Source organism: Eurytemora carolleeae, unplaced genomic scaffold (genome assembly GCF_000591075.1).
Source record: "Eurytemora carolleeae unplaced genomic scaffold, Eaff_2.0 scaffold916, whole genome shotgun sequence".
NCBI lineage: Eukaryota > Metazoa > Arthropoda > Copepoda > Calanoida > Temoridae > Eurytemora > Eurytemora carolleeae.
In genome coordinates, this window is record NW_019396958.1 from 27,260 (window position 1) to 42,115 (window position 14,856).

The 14,856-nt window shown below is 31.4% G+C and overlaps 1 protein-coding gene across 1 annotated transcript; it reads left to right on the top strand.

Moving 5' to 3' along the window:
- Nucleotides 1-765: 765 nt before the first annotated feature.
- LOC111710508 (troponin C) lies at nucleotides 766-12,689 on the top strand. Its single transcript, XM_023484611.1, has 6 exons — nucleotides 766-870; nucleotides 1,189-1,277; nucleotides 4,093-4,205; nucleotides 9,251-9,350; nucleotides 10,551-10,643; nucleotides 12,277-12,689. Exons 2-6 carry the CDS (start codon nucleotides 1,227-1,229, stop codon nucleotides 12,442-12,444), a joined length of 525 nt encoding a protein of 174 aa, XP_023340379.1. The 5' UTR covers nucleotides 766-870; nucleotides 1,189-1,226; the 3' UTR covers nucleotides 12,445-12,689.
- The last annotated feature ends 2,167 nt before the right edge of the window (nucleotides 12,690-14,856 follow it).

Sequence of the window (14,856 nt, forward strand, 5' to 3'; positions counted from 1 at the left end):
GAGAAAAATCAAAAACCGGTTTTTTAAAATTAGAGAGTCCCTCCCGTTTCTGTATATAATCTTACATGGCGCGCAAAATTTTTAATTTATCGACTTCATATTTGCGACTCTAATTTGTTAAATTTTATACACTTTTCAGGATACAAGTACAAGATTAGGTTAGTCTCGATATTAAGACAAAGAGAGGATCAAGTATTAATCTCAATATCCACCATTTAAAGTTTTCAGCTCTGAATATATATCTAGAAAACACTCTAGATATGTACTAGAAATCTTGATAAATATATAAAATACACTTTGTATATATATCTAGAAATCTGGATAAAATCTAGAATAACTCCAGGATCTAGGATGTATTGTACACTAAATATTTGCTGGGCATTGCCTACTTTGTCCTGAGAAATGTGAAGAATGCCGGGAGACAGAAATCTTTAATTATTTAAAAATCTTGCGTTATTTAGAATTTTCCCGTTTAATTCTGCACCTCGGCATTAATTAGTAGAGTTGGATCTATCTGCACAAATGTTTATAATTTCTGGCAATGTCATGGAAAACTTAATTTTGCTAGTTAAAAAGTTCTGCAATTCCTGCGAAAAGTAATTTTGTCGTCCAAAGAATTTTACGCCAATTACATAAAACATAATTTTAAATGAGTTTATATGCAAATTCGTCAACAACGCTAAAAATTTTATGTGAACGCAAAATGCATTTTCAGCATACCTACCAACAAATATTTGAATTTGCACAAAAACATTTCAATCATTTTGTGAAAAATTCTATTTGCTAGAACATGTTGTTTTCGACATTGAATTAGATTTTTATTCTAGAATTGTTTGAGGCTGGATAATCTATAGAACTGCCCTTTTATAGGTAAACATAAGAAAATCTTTATAAAATCTTTATAATAAAGCTCTTCGCGTATATAATGTATATATTTGTAAGTATGTATGAATATATGTTAGCTTATAGCTCGCCAAATGGCTGGACCAAATTGGCTGACATTTTTTGAAGAAACCCATGGGGGGGGGGTGGTAACATAGGAAATAAATATTAGTTTTTATGTTCAAAATTCTAAATTGTATTTCTATAAAATTCGATTTTTTTTATTCCACGGGCTACGCCGGGCACTTGAGCTAAATAGTTGGTTTAAATTTAAAATCAGATTTTAATTTATTTATTTAAATTTAGGGCTTGCTTCGGTGATAGTTAGCAAATAAAGAATAAAAATGTCTGGTAAAGTAGATCCCTATGCAGGAGTGGATTTTGAGGAGATCCAGGTAAACAATTCATTCATAAAATATTTAACTTTTTTACTTGATCCTCACAGGGACTGTAAGGGACTCTAAGGGACTCTAAGGGACTGTAAGGGACTGTATAAGGGACTGTAAGGGACTGTAACTGTATAAGGGACTGTATAAGGGACTGTAAAGGGACTGTAGGGGACTGTAAGGGACTGTATGGGACTGTAAGGGACTGTAAGGGACTGTAAGGGACTGTAGGGACTGTAAGGGACTGTAAGGCACTGTAAGGGACTGTATGGGACGGTAAAGGACTGTAAGGGACTGTAAGGCGTTGTAAGGGACTGTAAGGGACTGTAAGGGACTGTAAGGGACTGTAGGGACTGTAAGGGACTGTAAGGCACTGTAAGGGACTGTATGGGACGGTAAAGGACTGTAAGGGACTGTAAGGCGTTGTAAGGGACTGTAAAGGACTGTAAGAGACTGTAAGGGACTGTAGGGACTGTAGGGACTATAAGGGACTTTAAGGGACTGTAAGGGACTTTATAGGGGAGTGTATAAGGGAGTGTATAAGGGACTGTATAAGGGACTGTATAAGGGACTGTAAGGGAATGTAAGGGACTGTAAGGGACTGTAGGGGACTGTAGGGGACTGTAGGGGACTGTAAGGGACTGTATGGGACTGTAAGGGACTGTAAGGGACTGTAAGGGACTGTAAGGGACTGTAAGGGACTGCAAGGGACTGTAAGGGACTGTAGGGACTGTAAGGGACTGTAAGGGACTGTAAGGGACTCTAAGGGACTCTAAGGGACTCTAAGGGACTCTAAGGGACTGTAAGAGACTGTAAGGAACTGTAAGCGTAAATGCGTAATTTCTAGTGACCCTGTGTAAGCAAAGATGGCAATACCCGATTCACAACGGTACCCTTTAGACCTGTGTCTGATCATCAATTAGACAAGAGACATCAATCTTCATAATATTAATTATTTTCAATTGTGGATTCACCACAAAAGTGATTTGCGCATTTCTACAGCAGTAAAACATATATATATATATTATCAAAGTTTAACACTCTCAAACTTTAAAAACGCATTCTCTTGAATCCACACTTATCCAACAGTTCGGTCCATACACCAGCAAACTGAAACTTCCGATCACAATTTTAGCTTTAAATTAACCATTTTGTTGAATATACATTTATAGTTCGATTGAATTCAACTTAAAGAAACCAAACTCATTAAGCCCCGCGGCCCGGGCTAGTTCCGGGTTAGTTCCGGTTGAACCTGCAACTATACAAATCTAATTGGTAAAGAATGTTTTTCTTCAAGTTAAACAGTTATGAAAATGTTTTGCGTTTCAATAAATCTTCCAGAAACTTTTCAAAAAAATTTTAACTGGGGAATTGATGATGAAATTTAACCATTTTTGTTTTTTGTTGTTCTAAGATTTTAAACCTGTCTTAGGAAAATTTGCTTCTGATAAATTTTGCAATATTTTAAGCCAAAAAAGTTAAATATAAGATCCAAAAACGATCGTTATTTAAGGGACAGATCGGATATGTAAGGTAGTTAAACTGAGTATGCAGTGCTGTGGAAAAATTCTTCAGGATTCATTTGAGGCAAATGAAACTTTTCCACGATGTATAATTTCTGAGTTTGAGTGCAAAGTCGACGTTCAAAATCATGAATTTGGGTGGATTGGTTTTCAGAATCGTTTTTTTAGATTATTAAATAACGACGACAAAAAAATAAATAAAAATGATTCAGTAAATTAATTAGATGGTTAGGACCATATTTCTCAAAAGAAATGAGTTGAGTTTTTGCCACAAACTCCAATTTTCTAATCACTTTATCTTTGAAACCGAATGTAAACCTTTATATTTCAAACTTAGAATATTTGATATGTCAGAATTCTTAGTTTGAAATTTCAAAGGTCTACAAGAGCGGGTTGCAAAGATATAAGGATTAAAAAATCTGAGTTTGTGGCAAAAACTTAACTCCTTAGTCAATAAATCAATGCTAGAATCAATTATTTCGTTTTCATCATTATATTGAATTTCTTTTTTTCTATGAATTTATTCAAAGATTTCTACAAATTCTTCAAATGTCGTCTTTTCAATAATAATTCCAGTAAATCTGCAGAAAATCTTTGTGAATAATGAGAAACCAGAATATAATGAGAAAATGGAAACTAATAATTGAACAAGGTTACTTATTCTCGATGATAAGATTAATTTTTATTTTCTCAATCTGTTCCTAAGCAGCTAATTAGTTTACTGTAGAATTTTGTTTACATTTTTTGTCGTCGTTATTTAATAATTAAAAAAAAAACAATTATGATAACGTACCCACCCAAAACTACGATTTTGAACGTCGACTTTGCGCTCAAACTCAATTTACAGATCTTTAAAAAGTTCTATATGTCTCAAATTAATTCTAAAGAATTTGTCCCCAACACTGCATACTCGGTTCAACTACCTTACAGAGCCGGTCTGTCCCTTTAACACGTCTGTTTTGGGTCGTTCTTGGTTGGTTGTTTTTTTGTTTATATTTTCTCTGAGGGTCAAAATTTGAAAGAATGTAAGTGAAGTACATTTTTAGAATAAATAATTTTGAAAAAAAAGATATTGAGTCTTTGTCACATACTTTAATTTTCTAATCTCTATATCTTTGCAACCCAATGCCGCAGACCTTTGATATTTAAAACTATGAATTTTGTTAGATAAAAGGATCTAAGTTTGAAATATCAAAGGTTTACACCATCAGGTGAAAAAATATAGGTATTAGAAAATCAAAAAAATTCAATGCCTTTGGCCTTTAAATTTGGCGTAATTTGGAATGGACATCACTATTCAGGAGGCGACTTGTCTTGAGGTTGATGACATCAAGGTTCTCTTTGGATGCTTTCAACTGTTTGACACAAAGAAGCAGGATTATCTCCTTGCAGACGAAATTGATGAAGTCATGAGGTAAAAGTCGTAGTTTTAATGCATATATATTCAATTTTTCAATTTACAACAGTAACCTTTAAGCCTACAGAAATAGATTAACAACAGTAACCTTTAAACCTACAGAAATAGATTTACAATAGTAACCTTTTTACCTACAGAAATAGATTCACAACAGTAACCTTTTTACCTACAGAAATAGATTCACAACAGTAACCTTTAAACCTACAGAAATAGATTCATAATAATAACCTTTAAACCTACAGAAATAGATTAACAACAGTAACCTTTAAACCAACAGAAAAAGATTTACAACAGTAACCTTTAAACCTACAGAAATAGATTTACAACAGTAACCTTTAAACCTACAGAAATAGATTAACAATAGTAACCTTTAAACCTATAGAAATAGATTTACAACAGTAACCTTTAAACCTACAGAAATAGATTCATAATAATAACCTTTAAACCTACAGAAATAGATTAACAACAGTAACCTTTAAACCTACAGATATAGATTTACAACAGTAAACTTTAAACCTACAAAAATTGAATTACAAAATTAACCTTCAAACCTACAGAAATAGATACACAACATTAAACTGTAAACCTACAGAAATAGATTCACAATAGTAACCTTTAAACCTACATAAATAGATTTACAAAATTAACCTTTAAACCTACAGAAATAGATCCACAACAGTAACCTTTAAACCTACAGATATAGATTTACAACAGTAAACTTTAAACCTACAGAAATAGATTTATAATAGTAACCTTTAAACCTACAGAAATAGATTCACAACAGTAAACTTTAAACCAACAGAAATAGATTCACAACAGTAAACTTTAAACCTACAGAAATAGATTCACAATAGTAACCTTTAAACCTACAGAAATAGATTCACAATAGTAACCTTTAAACCTACAGAAATAGATTTACAACAGTAACCTTTAAACCTACAGAAATAGATTAAAAACAGTAACCTTTAAACCTACAGAAATATTTTCACAATAGTAACCTTTCAACCTACAGAAATAGATTCACAATGGTAACCTTTCAACCTACAGAAATAGATTTACAACAGTAACCTTTAAACCTACAGAAATAGATTTATAATAATAACCTTTAAACCTACAGAAATAGATTCACAACAGCAAACTTTAAACCTAAAAAAATGGATTTACAACAGTAACATTTAAACCTGCAGAAATAGATTCATAATAATAACCTTTAAACCTACAGGCATAGATTTACAACAGTAAATTTTAAAACTACAGAAATAGATTTACAACAGTAACCTTTAAACCTGCAGAAATAGATTCACAATAGTAACCTTTCAACCTACAGAAATAGATTTACAACAGTAACATTTCAACCTACAGAAATAGATTCTTAATAGTAACCTATAAACATACAGAAATAGATTCACAATAGTAACCTTTCAAACTACAGAAATAGATTCATAATAGTAACCTTCAAACCTATAGAAATAGATTCATAACAGTAAACTTTAAACCTACAGAAATAGATTCACAATAGTAACCTTTATACCTAAAGAAATAGATTCATAATAGTAACCTTCAAACCTTTAGAAATAGATTCATAACAGTAACCTTTAAACCTACAGAAATAGATTCACAACAGTAAACTTTTAACCTACAGAAATAGATACACAACAGTAACCTTTCAACCTACNAAATAAAAACAAACAGTCGAGTAATTGTCTCTAAAATAAAAACAAACAGTCGAGTAATTGTCTCTAAAATAAAAACAAACAGTCGAGTAATTGTCTCTAAAATAAAAACAAACAGTCGAGTAATTGTCTCTAAAATAAAAACAAACAGTCGAGTAATTGTCTCTAAAATAAAAACAAACAGTCGAGTAATTGTCTCTAAAATAAAAACAAACAGTCGAGTAATTGTCTCTAAAATAAAAACAAACAGTCGAGTAATTGTCTCTAAAATAAAAACAAACAGTCGAGTAATTGTCTCTAAAATAAAAACAAACAGTCGAGTAATTGTCTCTAAAATAAAAACAAACAGTCGAGTAATTGTCTCTAAAATAAAAACAAACAGTCGAGTAATTGTCTCTAAAATAAAAACAAACAGTCGAGTAATTGTCTCTAAAATAAAAACAAACAGTCGAGTAATTGTCTCTAAAATAAAAACAAACAGTCGAGTAATTGTCTCTAAAATAAAAACAAACAGTCGAGTAATTGTCTCTAAAATAAAAACAAACAGTCGAGTAATTGTCTCTAAAATAAAAACAAACAGTCGAGTAATTGTCTCTAAAATAAAAACAAACAGTCGAGTAATTGTCTCTAAAATAAAAACAAACAGTCGAGTAATTGTCTCTAAAATAAAAACAAACAGTCGAGTAATTGTCTCTAAAATAAAAACAAACAGTCGAGTAATTGTCTCTAAAATAAAAACAAACAGTCGAGTAATTGTCTCTAAAATTGCTGAATAACCTGTAAATCTTATTGCTTCCCCCCCCCCTCTAGGATATGCTTTTATAAATACCTATAAACATATTTAAATTGGGACTGAATTTCAAGTGACCCTCCATTTATAGAGTGACACTACCGATTCACAATGGTTCCCTTAAAAACTTTGTCTGATCAAGTGTGATTTATATATCTATGTTTTGGTTTACAAGAACTGTTTATTTGCATATGTGGTTTCTCCACAAAAAGCACATGTCTTGCTTTAGAAACAATGGAGAAATTATCAGAAATAATTATCAGATTATGGTTTGAAGGGGGCCGCCGTCAATCGGCACTTTCACTTAACATGGGGATACCAGAGGGTCACTTGAATCAACGTTTATAAATTGAAATTGCGTTATGAAATGTTTTAAAAATATACTTCAATTAAAGATAAATTTCAAATTTCATCCTTTTTTTAAAAATACATCTGAAAAAATTATTTGTTTTATTCTGAAAGATGTTTCAAGGGTAGTTTAAATTGCACCCAGCGACCGACGGGTTTCCAGACGCTCTGGCACCCTGGTACGTTAAGCGATCTGGCTGGCAAGCACATTATTGGTGCTTATTTTTACAGTCCATATATATATATATATTCTAAAATATACATACGATATAATGCTATAAAATGTACAAAATTTACTTCAGTTAAAGATAAAGAATAAAATTTATATAATTTTCCTAATCAATTGAGCCTAAAACTCAAAGGAATTGAGTTTTTGCCACAAATTGGCATTTTCTAACCCCTATATCTTTTAACCCTGATGATGTAAATCTTTGAAATTTCAAACTTTGACTATTTGATCTAACAGATTTAATAGTTTGAAATATCAAAGGTCTCGGAAAACCCGTTGCAAAGTTATAAGAATAAGAAAATCAGAGTTTGTGGCAAAAACTCAATTCCTTTCTTTGCAACCTGATTTACAAACTTCTTATAACTAAAACTATGAATTCTGTTAGATCAAATATTTTAAGTTTGAAATATATAAGATTGCAAATATCTATGGAAGGAGAAAATTTGTGAAAACTGTTCCTGTTCCTTTATATGCCTTTGATGTAAAAAATGGTGATTTAACTGGTAGATATTTAAATATATTTTTTTAAGTTATTTATTTTAATAAAATTTTTATTTATTTTTACAATTATAAAAATAATATTAATTTTATTTATATACTACAGCTTGGAACCCCGCCTTTGCCTGGAAATTAAAATTTCTCTAAAAGATTTAACTAAAACCAAGAATGTAAGGCAAGGAAAGTCAATTGCGGTTGTGTATACTCTGCGTACATGTTGAAACCAGTTCTCTCTGGGAGGAATTTGTAAACAAGAATAGGTGCATCTGTGTTCGTTTAGTATCCGAGGAGGTTAAAAGCATTAAATTTTGATAATTTTGATAATTTACATACTAGTTTCCTATGACCAGAATATTTCATTGATTTTTTATGTAAATGATGGATCCCATGTCAGGCTTCGACATCTGTCTTGTGTTTACATTAACGCCCAGAGACAAGTACACTGCAGTACTAAAGATGTGTACACTTCTGAAATGACTTTCCTTGCCTTACATCCTTGACTAAAACCAAGCTGAGATCGTTCCTGTGATTCTATGGAGTTCCCCAGTCAAAATTTGAGGAAGATCAGTCATGGGGTTCTTGAGTTATGATCGGACATACAAACAAACTATCAGAGATTACTACTTTATATTTATACATACATATATATTCGTTTATCTTTTATAAAGAAATCTGACACCCTGGATGACGCTCAAACAATGCATTTTTTGCTCCTTACTTTTCCAGCAAAACATTCACACTTAGTTAGAATAGAAGTAACCTAAATAAACTGAAATTCTTTTTAAAGGAATAATTGAACTAAATATGATGTAGTCCTATATATATTTATTTAATTTATTTAATTTTATCTTTTTTTGAGAGCTAATAAAGCTGAAATTTTTGTATTGTAAGACAATTTTTTTGCAGGGAAACAGTTGAAGACTGAGGCAATAAATTAATTAGCAGCATTCATTGATGTTAAATGTTTTGTTTGCGGGGTATAACACAGTGGAGTTTTTATGCACACGCTTCTAACTGCAACTAATTTACACTGACAAGAACTTTTTTAGGAGTCAACACTTTTGAAATGAAACTTTTAATGTTTATATTATCTTTAGCTCTCCAGTACATGTGTTTTCACAAAATTTAAAGGTAGAGTTTCCCCATATTTTTCCTATTTTTTCTTACTTTCTGTTATTTTCCTTCTGATGTTTTTCCTATTTCATCAAAATGTTATACCCTAAAGTCAATGTTAAAATACTTGCCAAAGATGATCACTGTAGTTTAGCTTTTTAATACAAAAAAATAATTAATTATTCATTGTTTGATAATTTAAATTTTATGGACAACATTTGTGGGTTAATATATTTTTTTGCATTTCCGTCCAACAGTATTAATTTTAATGTTAACATAACTAATTTCTAACATTATGTTGATTTGGGTTGAACTTTAGGGGGATGAACGGTCACAGGAAAGAAAAAAAAGAATGTAGTTTTTAAAATTTGAAATTTAAATCCTGTTTTAGGGCCATGGGGTTCCGTCCATCAGCTGAAGAATTGGCTGAGCTTATAGAGGAGATTGATGAAGATGGTTCTGGTGCTATAGAGTTTCCTGAATTTGCTCAGGAACATATCAACCGATCAAATCCTAAATATATACCCTGAATGCAAAATAACGTAATACAAATTTTTATCAACGTGTTTTTAAGGTGCTTCATGTTACTATACCGTTATAAGTTAACGTTTTTTTAATGTTATCTGGTTTGCAGGGTAAAAATCATTAAAAACATCAAAAAAAACTAAAAATATGAAAATAACTAAAGTAATCATTTCAAAACTCTAAAAGGAGAAAAAAATGTTATTTTAATTAAGTAAATTTAAGAGAAAGACTAACAATCTAAGGTTTACTGTTATTAAAAAGGAATAAGGCATAAGCAGGAGTATTAATTGAAAAAAAACTTTTAATGCTTAATTGATATAAAAAAAAACTTATAATGCTTTAACGAAAAACCCTTATATTATAGTAACTAAATCGAATAAAAAAAACAATTATGCTGTTATAGCTGTAAAAAGATAAAACATTGGACTTTAATGTGCAAACTTTTACATGCCTCATTACCTTTCCAACAAAAATTAAATTTATTGTTTATTTTAGTTGGAAACTTAAAACATTTCACATTTTAAAAAGTTCTTATATTCTTTGACTGTAGGAGGGGGGGGGGGAAGATGGGGGAATTTTGTAAAAAAAACTAAACGAATTTGATTTTTTAGGGTATTTGTAAGTGGGGGAGGGTGGTGTAAATGCCCCCCCCTGCATGTTTTAACCTCAAAAAGCCTTGATCTTTTACCCAAACCCAGTTTCATTCATTTTAGTACTCTCTTAGTTTTCCTCCTCTCAGCTAATTGGACACCATGTCTTTTCAAATTAGAATAGTTCCCCCATAATAATGTCAAACAAAGAAGGGGGTTCATGCTTGAGCTAGAAAAAATGTGAATTTGGATTTTGTCAATGTGTTACAATACTTTCTAATGATTGACAGTTAAAAATATCCCTCTTTCGGTCAAATATCTTTCAGATATCTTAGAGCACTGTAATTTATAGAAAGCCTTGCTGCATATACAATACTGTTTTAAAAGAAATAATTGTTCTGATTATAAACAATGTATTTGTTTTTTATTTGTTTTATTAACCCTTTCCCGATTGGACTATTTTTGGATAGTATAACATCCATTTGTCAATGGCTTTTTAAATAAATAAATTCTAGAAATCACTCCCACCCTTCAATAATATTTTTCCATATTTTGACCTGATTATGTTCTTGTCAGTTATGTGCTAAATTCCTTGTTGAAGACCCAGACCCAGAAACCATGAGAGCTGAACTTAAACAAGCATTCAGACTATTTGACAAGGAGTGCACTGTAAGTACTTTTCTATATCTATATAATAAAACAAGACATTCGTATATTTGTTCCCTATAGCCGCCCTAAAGGCTGTACCAAATGGGCTGACATGGGTAGCCTGGGGGTAACATAGGCTTAACTAAATAATTTGTTTTCCACGGGCAACGCCGGGTCCTTCAAATGGTATTTTATAATATCAAAGAAAGTTGGGAAATCTTTTTTTGAGGGACCTTATGCAGGTTTTCAAGTGACCCTCCATGCAGAGAGGGAATTGTCCGATTTACAACAGTACCAAACAGCTATAACTGAGGACAAAGAACTTTGTGTGATTATCTCCACAATAGTGTTCAAATTGGCGTAAGCTGGAATTGTAAACTCAACAAAGATTCTACGTCCTACGCTGTTTTGCAAAATTTCTAATAGGAATATAAATATTCTGCTATTTACGGCCTGGACTTACTTCCGGTCATTGGATTTCGTCATTTTATAGCTCTCTGGAAAGCCTTGACTGAAGCAGATTGCACAATTTTCAAAGAAATTTTGCGTAGATTTTTTTAAAGAGAATTTTCACATTTTCAGTTTTTGAAAATATTGCAATTTTTTAAATTTGAATTCCCCGTGTTAAGGGCTTTTAAAAAATAATCGCGCACTTTTTTCTTTTGCGCATTTCTTGCTTAATAATTTGATATTGCCATAACTATTTGATAATGAAAATTTTCGAATATTTATGGAAAAAGTGTATTAAATGTTATAGATTTGTATAACAATGAGGAAATAGACTTTTTTGGGTGAACCAGACGTCAGCCTGAATAGGGTTCAGTAAATATTAAAATTTCTCAAATAAAACAAAAACAAAAAAAGAGAAAACAATTACAAGGATATTTGTAGATAAATAAGAGTTAGTCAATCATTCTTGACAAACAAATGGGGGCTGGTGCGGGGGGGGGGAGGGCGACGCTCTAAAAACTCTAAGGTTTTTTCCCGCCTAGGTACGTCGATATTTCCGCGCCAAGTCAAGGGATCCTGTTGTGAATCGGACTCTTCATATAAAGGGTTACTTGAAATTCCACATTCAGTCCCTTTTATTTGTAATTTATGTTGTTTTATATTGACATCTTCGCTAGATTGTAGAAATCCTAAAATGTTCATTGTTTATGCTATCGAACTTTTCAAAAAACATTAGAATTTAAGAATATTTTTTTCAAAATTAAGAACTGAAAAGGGACCTTTGTGAAATATACCTAATATTCTATCCATAATTTAAACACAAAGATGTGTCTTTTTATCTTTTTATGCAATTGTTCATGTCTTTTTAACAGACAATATGAAGACATACACCTGCAAAGGATGGTACTTCAGAGACGACTGTACAGAATTTACACTCTCTATTTCCTTATATTCATGATTCCCTGCAACTGTAAACTTGTCTTTCATTTCATTTAATAAACCATGAAAGTCAGTAATTGAAGATCAAATTTGAACTAAAAATATTAAGGTGTGATCAAGTTATAACTATTTTGAATTTTTTATTACACACAGTGACACAAGCCTAATTGAATTTTACTTTATATCTATGGGTTAAAAATATTAGACACAAACAGACACCAAGACACACATAGTATTTGCATCTATAAATTAATTTTTCTTCCAGGGATTCATTACGATGTTGACATTCCGGAGTATACTAGCCGAAGTTGACCCTAAGCTAACCGAGGAAGATCTTGATCAAATCATCTCTGAGATCGATGAAGATGGCAGCGGAACAATGGACTTTGAGGAGTTTTGTGAACTAATGATGGCTACGCCTGAGGATAATTAATATCCAGCACAAATGTTTCCATAAACATTTTTATTTTTACGTTTCAAACACAAAAAAAATTTAAGGATAAACAATAGTTCTGTAATGTTTACATAAGTTATGCAAAATGAGGGATAAGTTAATAACCGAGTTGATATTAGGGCAGTTAGTTATCTGAAAATGTTTATACTGTATATGTCGGCCATTTTGGCGCTTTTTTTATGTCTGTGTCTAAATCTGTGAAAATAAATTGTACTTTCCTGAAACTCTAGTTTTATATTACTAGACGCCCTTATATATAACAATTTGAGCGTTTCGATGTTGGTTTCTAAGCTGCCAGTTTTCTTTACACATATAGCTGTGGATTTTTCCCCAAGAAAATTCACATTAATTTTAGGCACAATTTTTCAATTTCGACCAGCCCTACCATCTCTTTGGGCCAATTAGGTTTAGTTGTTTTGACGTCTATTTGATACAAACAAGGAAGATAATTCTTCACTTAATTATAATTATAGAGATGAATTCATATAATCATTATTAATCTAAAGTTTTAAAAAAAAAATCAAATAAATCAAAGCCTGTTTCTCAAAAATTACAAATCAGACCAAAAATCTGCTTTAAAATAGCAATTTTACAGAATATTTTGTGTACAGAGTTACCCACAAAGGATGAGACTTTAATAACGACTGTACGGAATTTATATTAACTATTTACTTATATTTAGGATTCTCTGCAACTGTAAAGTGTAAACTGGTTTCTTTCATTGCCTTGCCAATAAATAGGCCATTAAAAGCCATTAAGCTGAAGATTTAATTTAACCTTGTAATTGTCATATTTTATAATTTTCAGGTTGTCTTCATACATTCTAATTCTTAATGTACAGATTAGGGATTATATCAATACAATGAAGACGACTTTTTTATTTAAGTTTTGATTGTTTATAAGCTTTTTTCAAATTACAAGTTTACAAGTAATCAAATAGAAGATTTTCTTGATTTCTATGTTTATGCTATTTAACAGCTTGATATAAATAAGATTGAAATCGAAAGTCGTCTTCATTGTATTGATATGTATTGATATAATTGCCTACCACTGTAAGTACTCCTGTATGAAACCTCTCTCTCTTAATGTATTTTAAACTGGAAAAACCAAACTATATCTCTCTACTATAGAAAGAAAAGGTTTGACTCATTACATTCATTTAAAAGTTTTCAGCCCAGATGGATTGTATAGGGATCAGAGGGTGATCAGAAAAATATATTTTGATGTGAAATAGCGTGCTAAAATATTGTTAACATTTTATACCAAGACAGAATTTTACATTGCTTGACATTCTGTTCCCATTGACATGCACACAATTGCAGCATCATGCATCCAAGAGCATCCATACCACCTGGGCACAAATGCTTTTGGGTCCACATTCAAATGGTAGCATCTCAGGGCAGGCTTGTGGCATAGATGGACATTTAGTTCCCATTGGCATGCACAAATGTGGCATCATGCAACCGATAGTACCCATACCATCAGAGCAAACAATTTTTTCAGGTATTCAACGGGTCGTATCTCCGGGCTTGCTGTTGGCATAGCAGTTACAGTGGAGAAAATCAGTGGAATCAGAAACCCAATCATTGTGAAGACAGTTGTTAAAGCAACTAATGCCGATGAACTTTTTGTAGAAGCTTCTATACCCAAGGATTATAGGAAAACTTACGGTGATCACTATCAGTGGAAGAACAAACATGACAAATAATTAATTTTTACTTTATATATTTTAGCCTGATTAATAGAATAGATAATGCAAGTTTCACTATTCTGGTGACCAACCCGGGATAAATGTAAAATATACAGTACTCAGTTCGCAATCCACATAGATCCAGACTTCTTTGAAAAGTTGAATCATTTTTATGATTAAGTTGACTTTCATTTTACCTGACTTAAACTCACTCATACTTTATCGTAGCACCAGGCATGTACATTTTAAAACCATAAAGCATTTAATTTGTCTTATCTTTTGTGAAATAATTTGCATAAATCTCAATAATATTTGCGTGAGAACTTCAAACCTTTGGTTTTCTGTGACTCTTTTATACCAAATAGAGTTGGGCGCATTCGGCTTTTTTCATTTCGTTCGTTCATCTTCATGAACGACCCATTTCGTTCGTTTTTTTTCAATCTTTCAAAACATATTTGATTTTGTTCATTCTCAAAATTATCGATCATTTTCCATCTATTTTGTTCATTTTATCACTGATTGATCGTTAGTTAAAATCGTTTGTTCTCTGAAATAATTTGTTCAATAAAATAGTTCGTTCAGTTAAAAAACAATTGTTTTTTTCAAAGGTTTGTTCGAAAAAAACGTTTCTTTCGTTCATTTAGTAAAAAAACGATAGTTTTTTCAAGTTTGTTCAAATTATTTTTCATCGTTCGTTTTTT